This window comes from Cibotium barometz, chromosome 6 (genome assembly GCF_041138505.1).
Source record: "Cibotium barometz isolate CiBa-2024 chromosome 6, ASM4113850v1, whole genome shotgun sequence".
Classification (NCBI taxonomy): Eukaryota; Viridiplantae; Streptophyta; class Polypodiopsida; order Cyatheales; family Cibotiaceae; genus Cibotium; species Cibotium barometz.
Genome location: NC_141051.1, coordinates 1,127,829 through 1,147,008, shown reverse-complemented (window position 1 = coordinate 1,147,008; position 19,180 = coordinate 1,127,829). Strand labels below are relative to the sequence as shown.

The 19,180-nt window shown below is 44.9% G+C and overlaps 1 protein-coding gene across 1 annotated transcript in view; it reads right to left on the bottom strand.

Annotated features, from left to right (window-relative positions):
- Window positions 1-699: 699 nt before the first annotated feature.
- Window positions 700-19,180, bottom strand: part of LOC147637325 (extra-large guanine nucleotide-binding protein 3-like) — a 32,009-nt gene continuing 13,528 nt past the window's right edge. Inside the window, exons 4-8 of the mRNA XM_086799098.1 lie at window positions 17,130-17,297; window positions 16,567-16,756; window positions 2,441-2,688; window positions 1,632-1,798; window positions 700-1,410 (exon numbers count right to left, since the gene is read on the bottom strand). Coding sequence (XP_086655224.1) covers window positions 813-1,410; window positions 1,632-1,798; window positions 2,441-2,688; window positions 16,567-16,756; window positions 17,130-17,297 — 1,371 coding nt within the window. The 3' untranslated portion in view covers window positions 700-812. The remainder of the gene's footprint in view (window positions 1,411-1,631; window positions 1,799-2,440; window positions 2,689-16,566; window positions 16,757-17,129; window positions 17,298-19,180) is intronic.

Below are 19,180 nucleotides of genomic sequence, written 5' to 3'. Positions count from 1 at the left end.
CATGATGGAAATGGATGCCGGGGAAGTGGAAAATGGGGGGGGTCCGGAGTGTGGGGAGAGAGAGAGAGAGAGAGAGAGAGAGGGGGTGGGGGGGTGTCGCAAAGCCTGCAATGCTGAGAGAACAAAAGGTCAAGAGAGAGACAGAGACAGACCTTCCAATCGTAGAGGTAGAAACTGCCAAAAATTATTTTACCGAGGACCCAGTATAGAAAAGTGAGGGAGATGAGGGTGTTTACAGACCAAATGCTTACACCCATTGTGACATTCCATATCAGCAAATGGGAGCTTGTAGGCTTTCCTTTCAAGCTACTAGCTCTCACCCATCTGAGTGTTTCTTGACTTGGTCACAGTAGGCCTCAACTGATTTTCACCACATAGGCAATGGAACACAATATGGAGGCTGTGTATGCGGATGATAGGTTGGGAGCAGGCCGCCCAATGCAAGGATGGATTAGAGGTGATCTACAGCTACAGGGAGGCCATTTCCCCGGTGAAGGGCGACCAGTGGAGCTCTTGCTTATGCAAAAATGTGAGTTTTCGTGAACCTGCTATCTAGTCTTCAATTTTGTTTATGGCAATTTAACTTCAGCTTCATTCCTTTTAATACAATCAACCCTTCTACAAAAGGAAACTTACATTTAGACCATCCTCAGGAGCATCATGAGAGAGCTCAGCACATTCAATAGGGAGGATACTATGAAAGAACTCCGCATGTTTAATAAGAGAATGTTTACATGATTGTAAAACTCTGCAGGCAGAAAACTTGCAAATACATTACAGCAACTAGCTGATGTGAGCATTTTGACCTCCTCTCAATGTCCATTAGATGGCACAAGTGGTGAGAAAGAGCTCATGTCCGTACTGTACAATAAGTCTTCTTGCATGTTGGACATATTGGCTGTTTTCATCTCTTCCCACTTGAGAATCTCTTTCACATATTGGAAGGCAGCATTGACAGTAGATCGCTCCCGGGCCTTCAACTGAAAAGTGAAAAGCTTGCGGCCAGTTGGATTGATCATTTCAAAATGCTTTTTGAACTTGTGAGCAATATATGTGTAGGCTTGTTGTGCCAACTGTTGAGGAGTATAGTGAGAGGCCCGGACAGGATCGAAATCTGAAAACCATTCACACTTGGTAAGAGGGACTATGTGGACCTTTTCTTCAAAGGAGTCATACTTGTTCAAGAGTAGGACAACAGGTTTGTCTTGAAAGTAGGGATATTTGAGGATGCTCTCAAACAACTCTCGACTCAGTAACATCTTGTTTTGAAGAGGAGCCTTTCCATTGGACCACATTTGGTCGTATGCATCCAAAGCTACACAAAATATGACAGCATGTACGTCCTCGAACATTTCCAACCATTTACACCCATCAGCCATGCCGTCGCCATTTATTCTGATAAGATGATACCTGCATAGAGGCCATTCAGGAAACAACACCAATAACAGTGTCACACACACAGCCCGCATCTTTCGTGTACTTTAAACCGCACCGCAGGTCTCAAGGCTGGGAGAGGATCGAAGGTAGATCTCTAGTCTTTGAGACATGCAAGCACACCATAAATGGGGACTACCAGTAAGAACTTGAGGCAAAACATTCACTGATACAGGAAAGCAATCAATCTGTTTCACCTGACTGCTGCAAAAGGCTGATCAAAGTTTTCAGTGTATGCCGATGTTGCACCATTTTCACCCAAGCAAAACTCAATCTCTGAAAGGCCGGAGCCATGTGTGACTCCTTCAGCGTATAGAATGTCACGATCTGACGGTTCGTAATCATTTGATGATATCTCAACCACCTGTAAGAACATGCAGACTTATTATTCTGTACACTTTTCAGCTAGAATTTCACCAAAAAAGACTAACAAAAACACAAAATCCAAAAGAACTACTGAAAAGAAACCTTCATAGCATGTCATGCTAAGGTATACAACTTAGTAATATCTTCTTATGTAAACCCCATTTCTAGGGTCTAGCTATTAAGATCCTATTTGAGGTTCATCCTTTGGATCCTCAGACACAAATGGTACGGGCTTTTCTCATCACAACCTAGGATGTCCTACACTAGGGCATATGTCCTACACTGGGGCATATAACCTAAGGCACCTGCCTCAAGACACATTTTAACAACAATCAGAAGCATTCAGTAACCAAAGACACCTTAGGCTTGTGTGATACGCTTGTGTGATGTTGTCAACTGAACAAATAGACAATAATACAACATCGTGGACCAGCCAAAGGAAGCCTTCATTCAATTCCTCGGTCTTTTTCCGTGGCTTCTTCTGATAACATCCAGGACTATACACTAGGAGGGTGAAAAAACCAAGCAGAAACTCACGTTTCATATAGCATGCACTACGGATATAGCACACTTTTCTAAAGTCTTCTAGACTTCAAAGATTGTAAATGATCTGTAAAAAACCAGAAGGAAAGAAGCAAACCCTATCAAGAAAATGCTCGGCAATATTAGGTAGCATATGCAATTCAGCCCTTCTTTTATATGTAGCTTGAATTGCAGGATCTTTCCACATTTCTTCAACTAGCGGCGCATACTCCCGAGTGGCTGCAGGAAAATATGCATCAAGGTGTCCATTTGCCATTATATCTAGAAACCAATCAGCTTTATCTTTCAACCTGGCATTGATAGTATAAGTATTCCTTGTGTCTGATTGAACTTCTTGTCCAACACCTGTAATTTGCATCAACAGAAGAATATATATATATATATATATATGAATGACCTGCCTTCATTCTGGGATCATAAAAGAGGGAGGGGCAAGAAGAAAGAGAGAGAGAAAAAAAAGAAAGAAAGAAAGATTTTATTGATGCCTTCAAAAGACCCAAAGGGTCTTTGAGACCAAACAATAGTACAAAAACTCCATGAGAAATACCGAGTCATGTAAAAAAAAAACTGTAAAAGAAACTAGCTACCTATGCTAAAAACATGTACCAATGAATACAATATAGGTAGCCATGTAGCTGATACATTTGTGAAAGGCCAAAATAGCTAAGGACCCTCTCTCTCTCTCTCTCTCTCTCTCTCTCTCTCTCTCTCTCTCTCATGCTGGCTGTTCTGCCGGCAACGCGTCGGGCGTTGAGACTATCGGAAGGAGGGTCACGCTGCCGGATCTGCTGTATGCCAAACTCGCCGAACTAGATCTGCACTGAGAGATGCACAGTCCCCATCTGCTTCCACGTGACAGATCATTGCTGTTGGAAGAAGATGTGGGTGTCGGAAATGTAGCCGCGCAGCATGCTGGGCATCTATGCCGCATATGACATCCCTGCCTGTGTCTGGCCTTGCTTGCCTTAGTCATAGAAGATGCTAGAAAAGCAATGTGCAGCACTAGTGAGTTCTGGCCAAATACTCCTATGGTAAGGCTGCAAGCTTACTCTCTGTAAAAACAAAGGGATTGAGATTACAAAGGCAGTGCGAATAAGCTCACCTTTCAAGGGAGATTAAGTTGGTTTAAGAAAATATAATGGAGGAAACTCATTGTATACTTGAGGAAAGGATCAATTACGTCTCCATAGGCTTCGCCAACTTCTAATGGCACAAGAAGGATAGCTCTATTTGTCTTTGCATTGTAACATGCATTACAGGAAAACGTATAATGAATAATAAGTACTCAATGCCTCAGGTTGATGAGCTCTATGATAAGATGCAGTGGTTGCTCTAAACTAGATTGAAGATCAGGGTATCATCAACCACGTATAAGATCAAGTGAAAGACTCCAAACTGCATTTCAAAATCGCAATGGACACTTCAAATTTGAAGTGATTTACCAACATTCCAACCAGTTTCATGGTAAAGATGAATGGTGTTTTTGAGGCCATTGCTAGAAATTTTTTTATTAATGTTTACAGTTGTCGGGAATATTCACATTCACGGTAGTGAAAATGTGTAATAGATTAAGAAATAAAAAGGTGCTAGGTGGTTGTGTAAACTAGCACTTGTTTGTGTGTAAACTAGGGCTTTAAAAAAGCAGTTCTAGTGTGTGTGAACGAGCACTAGTGTGTAGGTTCATTTATGTGTGGAAACAGCCCCCTAGAAGGATTTTATGTAAGTATAAAGGTGACACCTCCTAGTAGGGACACTTAGCATCATGCCTTGGCATGTGGCATGTGTGGTGGCAACATGTGCAAACACCTTGTAAAGGGGGCTCTCTTATAAAAAGGACCAATATCATAATGACACCTCTTAGGGACACTTGGCATCATGCCTTGACATGTGGCATGTGTGGTGGCAACATGTGCACACACCTTGTAAAGGGGGCTCTCTCCTATAAAAAGGACCAATATCATAATACAAGTATGCTTCCCACGACACTCGTGTCTCCCCCCTAATCCCCTCATTAATCCTTGTTAATCCTCTGTTATCATGCTGATTATCTCACTGGTCATCAACTTCAGTTGCTCTCCTCTTAGTCGTGCTCTTGCTCATCCCACCAAGGACCAAGACCTTCATGATAGAGATGAATGGTGTTTTGAGGCCATGACTAGGAAAGTTCGTATTGATGCTGACATCATGATATTAAGCATCTTTTTAAAAAAAATGTTTTTCTTGCTGAGGAATCATTCTCTTTTTGCAAAGGAATCTATATGTGCTTTCTTTGCAAAACAAGTGAAGCATATTATTTCTGAAAGGAATTCCTATGGATCCAAATAAGTGGAGATTAAGTTTAAAGGACCGCATGCAAAGGAACTACAAACCCTAATTGTATCAAAATGCCATACATACCAAAAGCAACCATATGAAAATGTCAGACTTCTATAAAAAATTGGGTCCAAAGTTTTGAGATATGACTTGGACAACTCTGAATTGTGGTCTGGATTGTCAATGTTAGGTGATTATACTGGCTACAAAGGATTCTAAAGGTTGATTTTCTGAATAGTAGCCTATGTCTATTAAACGATGAATGTTGGCTTACTCTCAATAACACATATTGAACGTTAAATGTTTATGATGTGGAAATGTTCAATGATACTAAAAGATAAATGAAACAATGCGGAAAATTGAGATGAGTGTTGAGAGAGTAAACAAGAACTTAGTATTAGGTCCCAACTGACCCTCTCAAGGGCCCCCACCGACGGTGGGTCACATAAACAAGAGAAAGCAAGTAGAGAAGAGCAGTCCACTCTATCGGCACAAAGGGGAATTGTGTCTTTCATTATGAGAAAAGTGACTTATATACAACTGGCCTTTATTCACACTTGGGCGCCCAAAACTTAAAAAGCTACTAAAAAGCCTGGACACTAGCCAATTGTTCTGATAATATTACATCGATTTATAGTGCCCTTTCATGAGACTTATTGTGCTACACTCTAATGAGGTGGAGAGTGCCTAGATAACCCAAAATGGGATTAACATCCCCCCTACCTGATGGCGACTGCTCGGAATCTTTCTGATCTTGAAAGCCTTTTCTTCCATTGCATGGCGATAATGATTGCGGCGTTCCTATAGTCTTCTAAGAGTGTGCTTGAAGTATGGGTGTGGCGTCCCCACAACCCCATATCTTCAAAAGTTGTGCATATAAGAGGGAAGGCATCTTAACCTGTGGTAGTAATACATCATTACGTGTTCTATTAAGCCCTTGTTCATGTCAAAAGTGAGAACGTCTACATGAAAGTTTTCACAACCTGAGGTGCATTTGCTGTCCCAATAGGCTGCCCTGTTATGACCTGATCTGGCCGCCCTTACTCAGGTGTGTAAGCCCACAAAGATGCTGGTCTGAAGGGCGTTTTGATGCCTCTGCTCTAGCTACATTTTGAGCTACAAATGGGCGCCCTTTGCATGTGCATTTTGCTTCAGATGGTCGCCTTTTCCCAGCTGGTCTGGCCGCCCTCCTTGAGATGGAACCTTTCGTCCCTTTGCTTGCCTCTTGGCTGAGAGGGATGCTCTCCTTGCTTGCCTTGGGCTGAGAGTGATGCTCCTCAAGTAGATGGCTATGGCTAGATGCCTCAGACCGGCCCTTTATATCGGCCCTAATCTTGGCTAGCGTTGGTTAAGGAAGTGCAAAGCCATGAAAAGGTGTGCCAATATGCACATCCACATGCCCTTGCCTCTCCTCACATGGGTGACCTCTTTTGCCACCCTTGGCCAGACAATGCCCATCCCCCTTTTTAGGTCCTTTCACACTTGGGTGCCCATGGGTCTGTCCACAGCTCCATGGCCCCCTGAATTGCACATTGCTAGTCACCATAAGACTTTATGGTTTCACACATGGCATGACACATTTGCCCAGGACTTGGACAAAGACTTGACACAAGACTTAGCTCTCCCACACACTCGACCATGGGTCTAATAAGTGTCCAATTGAGCTTGTACAACCATTACATCTTGCAAAGAGGTTACATTAACCCTGTTGGGTAGGAGGGTAGCTAGCCTGCACACACACACACACACACACACTCAACCTCAAGCACAGAGAAACGTGAGTGTTGGAAAAGATGTACTCAATAATGACATGAAATGAAAGTACAAGTGAGTACTAAAAGGCCTAGGGCTAAGCCCAACACACATAAGTGTGTTCACACGGGGAAAAAACTTGTGTCCAGTCTCACAGGGAAAAAGTGCCCGTGAGTAAGCTGGGTTCACACCTAAACTAGTCGGAAGTGGACATGACCAACAAACCCCCCTCAAGTGAATGGTGTGAACGGGTAGCAGCAGGGTGATAAAGCTGTGAATGCTGCCCTGCACTATGCTCCACAGTAAGAGTGAACTACAGTGCCAATGGAAAAAGCAAGCACTATATGACGGGGAAAAGGAGAATCCCCAATGTCATAGCGCTAATGCTAGAGCACAGTAGTACATAAATGCATCACCAGAAATGCATGGCAAAGTATGTGGACATCAACTGCATCAAATAAAAAGGCATAGCATAATACCCCCTGGAGGCAAGTACCAAATGCCAAGCTGAACTGCATGTAATCCACATCAATGCTCAGTAACTGCACCAGTGATAAGCATAAGAAGAGGTAGCAGATATACGCATGTGTAAAGGCAACAGGATCCAAAAGTCATGCCTGTGAGACATGCAATGTAAGCTGCAAGAGTGAAACTCATCAATGGAGGATCCAATAAGGAAAAATCAGCAATGGTAGGGCTGATAAAGGTAAAAATTCAGCAATGGAAAAAGCTGAAAATGGGGAGAAAAAATGGGGGCTCGAGGCGGGCATCAGCCAATGCTATGAGAGGATAGGTAAACTCTCAGCGATGCCATGATCAGTGGCATGTATGGCAAGTGAAAAGATACATAATCCCACAATGAATAATATACATGTGACATGTCAAAACCATGAGAGCAAGCCAACACTGGCCAAGTGTGTAAAAGGCACTCCCAGTAAACATCACATGTGAGAAAGTGACAATGTCAACTCTGTAGAAACAATCCCGCTGCAAGGGAAAACGGCATAAAAGGCATCTCCAGTAGACATCACATAAGAGAAAGCGTCTAGCATAGACCAGCATAAGGGTCAACAAGCATAAGTGACCATGAGGCATCACCAACTGCATGTGGGCAAGTAAAATCCCCCGCCAAAATGCATCTGCCAGACAATGCATACCATGGAGTACAGACTATAGAGCATAGTCATCAAAAGCAACGGCATCAAAAGGCATCTCTGCAAACGATAAAGATGTAAGGGTCAAGGCTGACACGTGTAGCCAAATTGGCCTGATATGCACCTGTGGAAGAAGATACCAGCTGCTTCTTTTTTTCAATCTCAATACGCTTCCTACATTCCTCTATGGTGTGCCCTGTTTTCCTGCAATAGTTAGGGAATGCCGATCACATACAGAAACAATAGAGTGGAGGTGACTAGTTCTTATGTCTACATTGGGGTTACCTTCGCCAGTACGGGGGGGACGTTTCTCCATGCGGCACGCCTCCCAGGATAGATTGACTAGAGGATATGCAGCACTAGCCCTCCTAGAGCGCCAGTACCATCAGTCTCACTTTTAGGAAACTTGGACGAAGGAGTGGCTCTTTGACACCTTGGTCACTCCAGCGATGATGTAAGCAGCCCCCTTTTGGACACCGGGATTATCCTCAGCAAGCTAGCAGCGGATTGAGCAGCCCCTGATCCTCATGCCATCACGGATGATTCGCAGCAAACCATTTGTCCCACATTATATCATTCGAGCGGAGTTTGTTGCATCCCATGGTAATAACACTCTTCCAGAGAGTTACCTATATACGGAGAATGAGAAAGATGGACCCCACATTGTTAGCACATTCATCCCCAGTTTCTGCCTAGTTTTGGTGTCCTTTTGGTCCCTTTTGCATGGCTCTTGGTTGTGGGCTGGCCACCCCTTATTTACATATTTTTCTGGGATTTTTCCCAGCCTGGATGTATTTTCCAAGTCGGCCAGCTTTATCATGTCCAGTTGGCCAGTAGTAGCATGTCCAGTCGGCCAGCCCTTCCTACCTATAAATAGGTGGGCTGGCCTCTCACTTTTCCATCTTGCCTAGTCTTTCTTTTGCTCCCTCACTTATGAGGCTATTTCTGTCTCTTGCTTGGGACTGTATCACTTCAGTATATTCAGCATAGTTGCTCCATATCTCTCTCTCTCTCTCTCTTGCACTCTCTACTCAGCACACTCTAGTGCTTATTTGTTTCCGCTCTATGCACTCTTTCATGGTATCATTGCTCCCGGTTCAGCAATTCCCTCTGCTGCCCCAGATTCAGCCCTATCTACAGCCCCTTCACCTCTGTGTTTTTCTCAGATTTGCAGCCCTCTGGATGCTGCGTTTTCTGGACAGCTGCTGCTGACTGCTTTCCCTTCACTTTGGCTTCATCGCTTACAGCCTGAAGGTAATTTCTCATTAGCGTTTTCTTCTACTTGGAGTTTGGATCTAGGCGGTGGCCTGTTTTTTCAGGACAGCAGCCCCTCTTTGGCTGCGTTTTCGTGTCCAGTGGACATTCCCTTTTGCAGAGGGGGTATTGTGGTGGTTTGGGCTTTGGTGGCAACCTTGGTACCTGTGGTGGACACTCCTTCCGAGATTGTGCATATTTCTGAGATTGAGCCCAAGCTTTTGTGATGGCTGCCCCAACTACACTTCATATGTTCTCTGAGTCTGCAAAGTTGGATGGTTCCAACTACACTTTGTGGAAGGTGAAGGTGAAATCAACCTTGCGTGGCGTGGATTTCTGGGATTGGCTTGTTACACCTGCCAATCCACCCCTCCCACCCTTGCTTCCGGTGGTGGTGACTCAAGCACAGATTGATATTTGGCAGGCGAATGATCGTCGTGTTTTCTCCTTTCTGATGTTGAACTGTCAGGATTCTGTTCTCTCTCATGTGCGTACAGCAAATGCTGCACATGAAGTTTGGAAGGCATTTGCTGATCTCTACGAGATTAAGTCTCCGGGTCGGATTTTGGCATTGGAAAAGCAGCTTTTGAACTTATCAGTTTCTGCCTTTCCATCTTTATCTGCCTTTCCATCTCGAAGATGAAAGATCTCCAGGACAAGCTTGCTGTTTGTGGCAAGGATATCTCTACAGAAGATATGGCTATTCGGCTTCTCTCCAAGCTTCCAGAGAGGTTTGATGCTTATTTTCAGTCTCTTGTTTCTTCTCCTCATCCTATTCCAGTTACTTGGGAGGAAGTTCTCCCCTCCATTATGCAGATTGAGTCTCGCTTTGAGGAGCGGACTGGCACCTCTGGTGGTTCTGATGCAAGGATAACGACAAGGATAAAGACAAAAGCAAATCTTCTAAAAACAAGGACATTGAGTGTCATTATTGTGGCAAGAATGGTCATAAATCGCCCCAATGTCACAAGAAGAAGCGGGATGAAGAAGCAAAGAACTCTTCCTCTACAACGGTGTCTCAAACCAACAAGGATGATGGTATTCTTCTATTAGTAGATACTCGTCATATACTTGCTCTTGTGACTTCTCAGTCACGGTCGTGGATTGTGGATAGCGGTGCTACTGCTCACATGACACCCCATCGAGATTGGTTTGAGGACTTCACTGCCAGGTCAGGCGAGATCACTTTGGGTGATTCTTCTTCCGTGCCAGTGCATGGACATGGCACCATCCCCATCTTCCGCTCTTCCGAGAACAAGAGATACTTCTCTGACATTCTGTACATTCTAGATTTGGCATTTAACCTTTTGTCAGTGAGTGCTCTTACAGCTCAGGATGCAGAGGTGATCTTCTCTCGTTATGAGATTACCATTCATGATAAGGAGACTCGTAGCATCTTGGCTCAGGGAGTCCAAGATAGTGGTCTGTACAAGTTGACCTATTAGTCGTATCATGGATTATCTAGACCATGCACAGAGTGTGTGTGTGTGTCATGTATAATGTGAGGGGGAGAGGGGGGCTGCCTTGGGCCCTTAAAGCCCCCCATAAAGTCATCTAGAGACTCAAACAAGCAAAAAACAAGTAGAAACAGGAAAAAACGAGCCCCAAAAGAAAAACCAATTGTGCACGCCTCGAACAACTCAAACGCATGAAACACCTCTAACGGTTCGAGGCATGCCTCGTAACAACTATGGTGTGGAGGACTTCTTATATGCACTGGAGAGCCCGTCTATCAGTTGGAGACTGCCTATATTCATGTTGGAAACCCTTGACAAGATTGGTAGAAGGTAAGGGAGAGCTTAAGACCGTTTTAGGACTTGTAGGCTGATCCACTTGGCTTGGGGATACTCGAGAATGCTAGGGTTGTCTACATAAATCTACCAACCAAACCTTTGGAGAACCACCATACACCGGGAGAAAGTCCCTCACTTTAAGGATACGTTTGAGATACACTTGAGAAGAAACAAGGTATAAGGTGGTCCATCCGTTTGAGACAGAGCTTCAGGATAGCCAAAATATTCCCAAGAGGTAGTCCCTCCATTAACCTATACACCTTAAATAAGAGTTTGTAGAGAGCCACAGTATTCCAGGAGGGTCACGCATACGCCTATGATGTGCGACATTGACACCGTTATTTAATCTTGATTTAATCATTATGTTGTTTTGGAAATTTGGTGGTCTATTCACCAAAAAATTTAATGGATGCTACTTTGCTTGTGCCACAATATGGCGGACAGCTGATAGTTTGTGGGACATTGCATGTACGAAACCAGTTATGCTTATTCAATCATGTGATGGCAGCTGCCACTAGCCAGAAAGAGCCTAGATAGAGATGCTGAAACCGATCCCGTCAAGTGGGAATAGACTCTGTTGGACACCCACACGCGTAATAGCACAACTTAAATTTCACAATATAAAAGAACAACTCAATAACAACTGAAAACTGAAATGAAATGAAATGTTGATCAATGGACACCAGCACTGGGGCCGGAACGGGCCGACCCCCCCTCAATATATGATATATTATTGGGAGTATTTAAAAAATACAATGCTCCATGGGTTCAATGAACCAGATGATGTCCATATACAACTGAGATGAATATAGTAAACAAACAAGAGACTTGAAGTAGACGTTCGAAGGAGAGCGATCCACTTAAAGAAGTCTAGTCTCTACGGTCCTGTGCCTTCACTGGAATCCGCAGAGAGCGCCCCACTGGTGTTCCAAGACCACGCACAAACAGGCGCTCCCGTACTAACGCCTGGCTCTCCCGATCTCGGCACCCATGGACTGTGGTTCTCCAGAAGCTTGGACTACCCGGCAGCGATCGGGTGTTAGCAGCAGAGAGTATCCCTGGGCGCAACAGCCTGCTGGCAAAAGAGAGGAGTTCTGAGCGCAGCCGCCTACTAGGAGGAGAGGAGTCTGAGCACAGCCGCCTGCAGAGTGGAGAGGTATATGGGCGCAGCCGCCTGTGTCTAGGCGCAGCCGCCTGCAGAGTGAAGAGGTATATGGGCGCAGTCGCCTTGGTCTGGGCGCAACCGCCTGCAGAGTGGAGAGGAGTCTCAACGCAGCCGCCTGCTGTCCAGAAAGGTGAGGTCTTGCACACAGTCGAATGCCCCCAAGCTGATGAAGTGGTCGCCTATATGTAAGTGTTGGAGAGGGCACACGTCCAACAGCTGGCCGGCCCCCCTAGCTTGCATGAAGGCGGCCAGTTCCAAGGTGGGGGGTGGGTAGGTGGCCATGCACCCACCCCCACACACGAGGGGTTCCCTTTACCCTCCATGACCCCAACGTGGGTGCCCACCCTACCAAGGACACCAAGTAATATTTGGGGAGGGTGTCCACTCATTAATGAGTGTGAACCTGCAACCTTATAAAAACAAAGGTTAAAAACAATGCTATAAAATAAACAAGTGCAATACACTTACCACCTGTTCACACGCAACAAAACTCGTCAGAAGACAGAGCAAACTTCACGACTCACTGGCAGGCGTCCCCGCTCAGTAAGTGGCACGTCAAACAGGCAAACACAAGAATACAAGACATGCAAAAACAGTTCCAAACATGCAAAACATGAATGCATGTGCAAACAGTATCATGGACATATCTCCCGTTCATGGAACAAGTACTAAACATTTCTGTCCGGCACAATGATGGCACGACAGAAAACATAAATCCCGGTCTTCCTATGGAGTGACAGTCCCATAGGTAAGACACATATCCAGGCACGAGCCTCCCTATGGAGTGACAATCCCATAGGCAAGACACGGCACAAATACTGGCTCTTCCATGGCGTGACAATCCCATGGATAGAACACAATCCAGGTCATACATGGGTGGCACTAGTCTGTGGCTGCAGTTTCAGTGGCCTCTCATGGAGACTTATCTGCTATGTGAGATTTGTATCATTTGGATGCTGATTTCTGTCATATATGGACTGATTTGATGGCTGGTCACTCACATGCCTCTTATGTGATCAAAGAGGGTTATCTTATGAAGGATAACTCCTTATGTGTGGTGAAGGATATGTGTCCAAAGGTTATGGACGAATGTCACGCTCCACCTTATGCTGGTCATAGAGGTATCATGCCTACTACACGCATGATTGAGAGATATTTCTTTTGGCCAAGCATGCTTAAAGACATTCAGGCATATGTACGTGCATGTATTACTTGCCAAAAAGTGAAATTTGACAGGCAAAAACCTCCAGGTTTGCTTCAGCCATTACCTATTTCCTCGCAGCCATGGGAAAGTATTACTATGGATTTTATTATGGACTTGCCTAGATCCCAGCATGGGAATGATGCTATTTGGACCATTGTGGACAGGTTTAGCAAGCAAGCTCATTTCTTGCCCGTCAAGAAAACCATTAAAGTTGATCATATGGTGAAGCTTTTTCTTGCAAATATTTTCAAGCATCATGGTATGCCTAAATCCATTGTTGGGGATAGAGATTCCAGGACTACGAGCCTTTTTTGGAGGGCTTTATTTGATAACATGGGCACTAAACTTGAGTTTTCATCAGCTTATCATCCCCAAACGGATGGCCAAAGTGAAGCTGCAAATTCAGCCACAATACGATTCATGCCTCCACGGGAAAGGCCCCGTTTGAGATTATTTATGGCAGAGTGGTCTTGCCACCCATCCTTCGTACAAAGGATGAGATTTTTGCAGCTAATGAGTATGTTCGTAACTTGGATGTAGCCTTTGCTCAGGTACGGACAGCCATTGCAAGGTCACAAGATAAGCATAAAATGGCTGCTGACAAGCATAGAAGGGACATGCAACTCAAAGAAAGTGATTGGGTTTTGCTGAAATTTGAGAAAGCTAGGCTTCAGAAGAGGACAAGACGAGAAGGATCATATCCTAAGCTTTCTCCTTGCTTTTATGGACCCTTCAAGGTGATTCAAAAGATCAATGAAGTGTCATACAGGCTTGCTTTACCTAGTCATTGGAAGATTCACAATGCATTTCATGTGAGTCTTTTGCGGAAGTATGTTGGGCTAGATCCTGAAGAGCTTGTCACAGAAGATCTGCCAGAGATTGATGAGCTTGAGGAGATCCTCCAGTCAGAACAAATTGTCTTTCACAAGGAGAGGAAGCTACCTGCAGGAAAGCTTTCCAGGAGATACCTTGTGAAGTTCAAGAATTATTTGCCCATTGATGCAAAGTGGGTGAACGAGGATTATTTTGTTGATTATCCACAACTGTTGCAGGCATATCTTGAGGCTTTTCAGTTGAGGACAACTCTTTAGAAGCCCGGGGGGATGTCACCAATTGGCCGACCATTTGGTCCATCTCCAGATTTGTCTCGTTCACTTGAGGCCAGGCCGGTGTAGAGCTCTTTTCTTTGATTCCTCCTAAGCTTGGATAATTTTCTTTTCTTGTCCTAATTTTTCTTGTTCAAGACAGTTGTCCCTTTGAGTCACTATCATTCACCCTCTCAAGGGGCTTGTGCCTTCCCTGTAAAGCATCAGAACCACGCGAGGCACTTGATGGGCCCCTCGAATTAGGTACTTCCAAAGGGTTGCCTTGGCTGTCCATTGTGTTAAGTGTGCTAGAAGCAGAGTGTCCAATACACAGGTTCGTTTCCCCACTAAGAAGAGGGAAATAACCATGCTCTGATACCAATGAAACCGATCCCGTCAAGTGGGAATAGACTCCGTTGGACACCCACACACGTAATAGCACAACTTAAATTTCACAATATAAAAGAACAACTCAATAACAACTGAAAATTGAAATGAAATGAAATGTTGATCAATGGACACCAGCACTGGGGCCGGAACGGGCCGACCCCCCCTCAATATATGATATATTATTGGGAGTATTTAAAAAATACAATGCTCCATGGGTTCAATGAACCAGATGATGTCCATGTACAACTGAGATGAATACAATTACCAAACAAGAGACTTGAAGTAGACGTTCAAAGGAGAGCGATCCACTTGAAGAAGTCTAGTCTCTACGGTCCTGTGCCTTCACTGGAATCCGCAGAGAGCAGTGTTCCAGGACCACGCACAAACAGGCGCTCCAGTACTAACGCCTGGCTCTCCCGATCTCGGCACCCATGGACCGTGGTTCCCCAGAAGCTTGGACTACCCGGCACCGAACGGGTGTTAGCAGCAGAGAGAATCCCTGGGCGCAGCAGCCTGCTGGCAAGAGAGAGGAGTTCTGAGCGCAGCCGCCTGCTAGGAGGAGAGGAGTCTGAGCGCAGCCGCCTGCTGTTTGGGCGCAACCGCCTATAGAGTGGAGAGGTATATGGACGCAGCCGCCTGTGTCTGGGCACAGCCGCCTATTTCTGGGCGTAGCCGCCTGCAGAGTGGAGAGGTATATGGGCGCAGCCCCCTGTTTCTGGGCGTAGCCGCCTGCAGAGTGGAGAGGAGTCTCAACGCAGCCGCCTGCTGTCCAGAAAGATGAGGTCCTGCACACAATCGAATGTCCCCAAGCTGATAAAGTGGTCGCCTATATGTAAGTGTTGGAGAGGGCACACATCCAATAGTTGGCCGGCCCCCCTAGCTTACATGAAGGCGGCCAGTTCCAAGGTGGGGGGTGGGTAGGTGGCCATGCACCCACCCCCACACACGAGGGGTTCCCTTTACCCTCCATGATCCCAACGTGGGTGCCCAAAATGGGTGTCCACCCTACCAAGGACACCAAGTAATATTTGGGAAGGGTGTCCACTCATTAATGAGTGTGAACCTGCAACCTTATAAAAACAAAGGTTAAAAAGAATGCTATAAAATAAACAAGTGCAATACACTTACCACCTGTTCACACGCAACAAAACTCGTCACAAGACAGAGCAAACTTCACGATTCACTGGCAGGCATCCTCGCTCAGTAAGTGGCATGTCAAACAGGCAAACACAAGAATACAAGACATGCAAAAACAGTTCCAAACATGCAAAAACAGTATCATGGACATATCTCCCGTTCATGGAACAAGTACTAAACATTTCTGTCCGGCACAATGATGGCGCGACAGAAAACATAAATCCCGGTCTTCCTATGGAGTGACAGTCCCATAGGTAAGACACAGATCCACGCACGAGCCTCCCTATGGAGTGACAATCCCATAGGCAAGACACAGCACAAATACTGGCTCTTCCATGGCGTGACAATCCCATGGATAGAACACAATCCAGGTCATACATGGGTGGCACCACGTCCATGTTTATGCAAAAATACTCGCCCCTTTCACATGAGACATCGGCCTGGCCTCAAGTGAACGAGACACAAATCTGTAGATGGACCAAATGGTCGGCCAATTGGTGACAGATGCTAGTTCCAAGCAAGAGAAAGCCTGCATGCAAGTGCAAGTAGATGATAATTCTTGGGCAAATGAAACTTGTTCCGTGTAAAATAATGCAAAAGCGTGGCATGAACACTGGTGCGAGGATTAATTTTATGCAATGCCTGTGATTGGCTAGCGGCGAGTGGTGCAGCTACTAGATTTTGTGGACCATTTTATTTTTGAAATGCCTTGGCAATGTGTGCACAAACAATCGACAACAACGAAACATCATGTGGAATCATGAAAAGCGGATGACGACAACTCATAGCTTTGATAGCAGTAGTATTGGAGAAGAAAAAGTTTCCAGCACCTAAAAGTTTTCTCGAGGATATGAACCACATCATTATGGAAAGCTCAAGATAGAGTAATAAATTATGCAACTAATATCAAAAGCACACCTAACACTCTGAGGACTTAAATAATATTCAAGAGAGCCATGTGGAAGCCACTAGCTACCTGGTTCCAATGGTGCCGATGTTGACGGTGTAATCTCGTCCAAACTCATTTTTGTTGCCTTTTCCTCATCCTCAAAGCGCTCACGTGCTTCCAAGAGTATGGTGATATATTTATAGATGTTACTTTGTATCATGGACTTTAGATTCTGCAACTCTTTTGAAGTAAAGTGTGCTTCATACAAGAACTTGGCCTGTTCACAGTTTACCCACCCCAAAAAAAGGCAAAACAAAACACAGCAGCAGCTTAAGCACCTCCACATTGTATTCAAATGTATTAAAGAGCACACAATAAAGGGTCACATCCCCACCCTCCCCCACCCCACCCCACCCCCAAGAATGATCAACTTTGCTGTCTCAGATGTCAGCTCTTCAATCACATCAGAGCTGCCTGCTAAACCTAAACGCCCAGCCTGTATTTGTTACATACACAAATACAAACAGCTTTCTTCAAATCTTGCTGCAAAGACTTCCCCACCTTGATTATGTTACATAAACAAATAGAAACAGCTTGCAGAAATCCCTGGTTGAGAAGCCAAAAAGTCGATAACTTTTTAATGTAATTACCTGCTTGAAAATGGTACTAGTCCCACAACCAGCATGCCCTAGCAGTAGAATTTTGTCAATTTTCTTTTGCTCAAGGTATACAGGTACCGATTTGCACACTTCAGGTCCAACAGTGTTGGAGTTCAGCGTTGGCAATGAAAATAAAGGATATAAAAACCTTGCTGTGGCCTGCCAAAGAAGCACCACAAGGTTAATACACAAACCCAATCCATCTCTCCCCCATGATCACTCCAAAAGAATTTTGTATCCAGTATGTAAGGGTTTATTGTAGCAAATTAACAGGCCAAATAAATGTTACAACCTTGCATCGGTCAAGCAGGGGCTAGGGTTATTGCTCTTATGGGTCATGTAAGGCGAAGCATGGGTTAGCAATTGCAAAAGCAAGCCCTGTGGTGTGCACATAACTACAGTGTTGAGCAAACAGTGTGTGGGTTGGGATCTAGTGTAGCCCTAACAGTGGATAGTGAGTGGGCTGCCAAACTCCCTGGTGAATGCCACATGGCATGAGTAGTCCTATGCAGACAAGGTGATCTATGGTCTTGGGAGGTCTCCTATCCAACATATGTGAAGTAGGAGCTTTCAAGACGAAATGCTACTCACCAACACAAGCAAATGTCACATGCATCCGTCCTCAAGCGCATGTGCTATGACAATTGAGGACACTTGTACAAGGTTGTAAGTGTATGCGTGTGTGCAATTAGGGTAAGCATCACTAGTAATCTGTATGGTGTAGAAATGTGCAGATTTGGGACAGTTCTGGATTATTTTTGGGCAGCCTAACCATGTGTAAACTAGCCTAGCCAAGGGAGCAAGGGTTGGGCACCTTTTTAGCCCAATATGAACCTGTCTAGTGAATTTTATGACATGATTTTTGGCCTTGGAAAAGGCTGGCCCACTGGAGTTACTGGACAAATATTTTTCCTATAAAAGGGATCCATAAATCCCCATTCTACAATATCTTCTTCAAGACTTTTTGGAGCAGCCCACACACACACACACACACACAGGATCCACATAAGAAAGTAGCAGAATTCCGTCCACCTGAGTAAACACACCTAAGGTGTCTAGATCTAGCAACTATCATTGTAAAAATTTCGCTTTCAGTCAATCGGCTAATATGTGCAGGAGTTTGGGTTGAGAAAGCAAGTCTTCACTGTAATCTCTCTTCTTCTCTTCCTATTCTCTCTATATGTTTGCTTTGTGGTCTAAAATAGCACACTTTGATAGTGTACATCTGACATTGGTATCAGAGCATCGGTGCTAGAGTCTCTATTTACCATTGGTAATAGTAAAATCTTAGCCAAAAAAAATTCTCTCGTAGGAAACATCGACTTCGTAGCATGTTGGTACCAATGAAAACATGAGATCCTGGAGGAGTAATACCATCAAGACCGAAGAACACAAATTCCATTACCGTTAGGAACAGTTGGAATGGGGAGAACGCAAAGCTCACTCCAGGCAGGAAAACGCAGGATGTCATGCAGAGACTGTAACTTGCGACGCCCGGGGGACTAGGGCCTTTGACACACTTGTTGGGTTTTATGCTGTGTATGCACCCAGAGGAGTGCTAGTGATCATCAGTAGATTACTGGAGCACTTTTTACTTCAGCTAGTGGAGGTTTCTTCCCCCAGTTTAGCTTAGTTTCACTTATAAACAGTTTATAAGTGTTTTGGTCCACCCGGCACATTTTATGGCCGGACATGTGAACACATCTTTTAGGTCACTTTATTATGTGGCTATTGTACTTCACATTATCAACTGGATTCACAACAAGAGTCGTGTTCTCTCTCTGCTTCCCCACGTTTGTGTTTGCAGTACCTCCAAACCCTAACCCTAACAGCTGAAAGCCTTCATTTGGTATCAGAGCTACCAGGTTGGCCTGCCCTTGCCCTGCCCGTACTGTTCAACACCACCATCCGTACTGTTCATTAGCTTCGCCTGTACCCTTCAGCTGCTCGTACAACTTCACCGACAGCTACAAAGCACCGTACAGGCTACAGTACCTGTGCCGTACACTGTGCCTGCAACGTGCTGGTCCACGCCATCACCT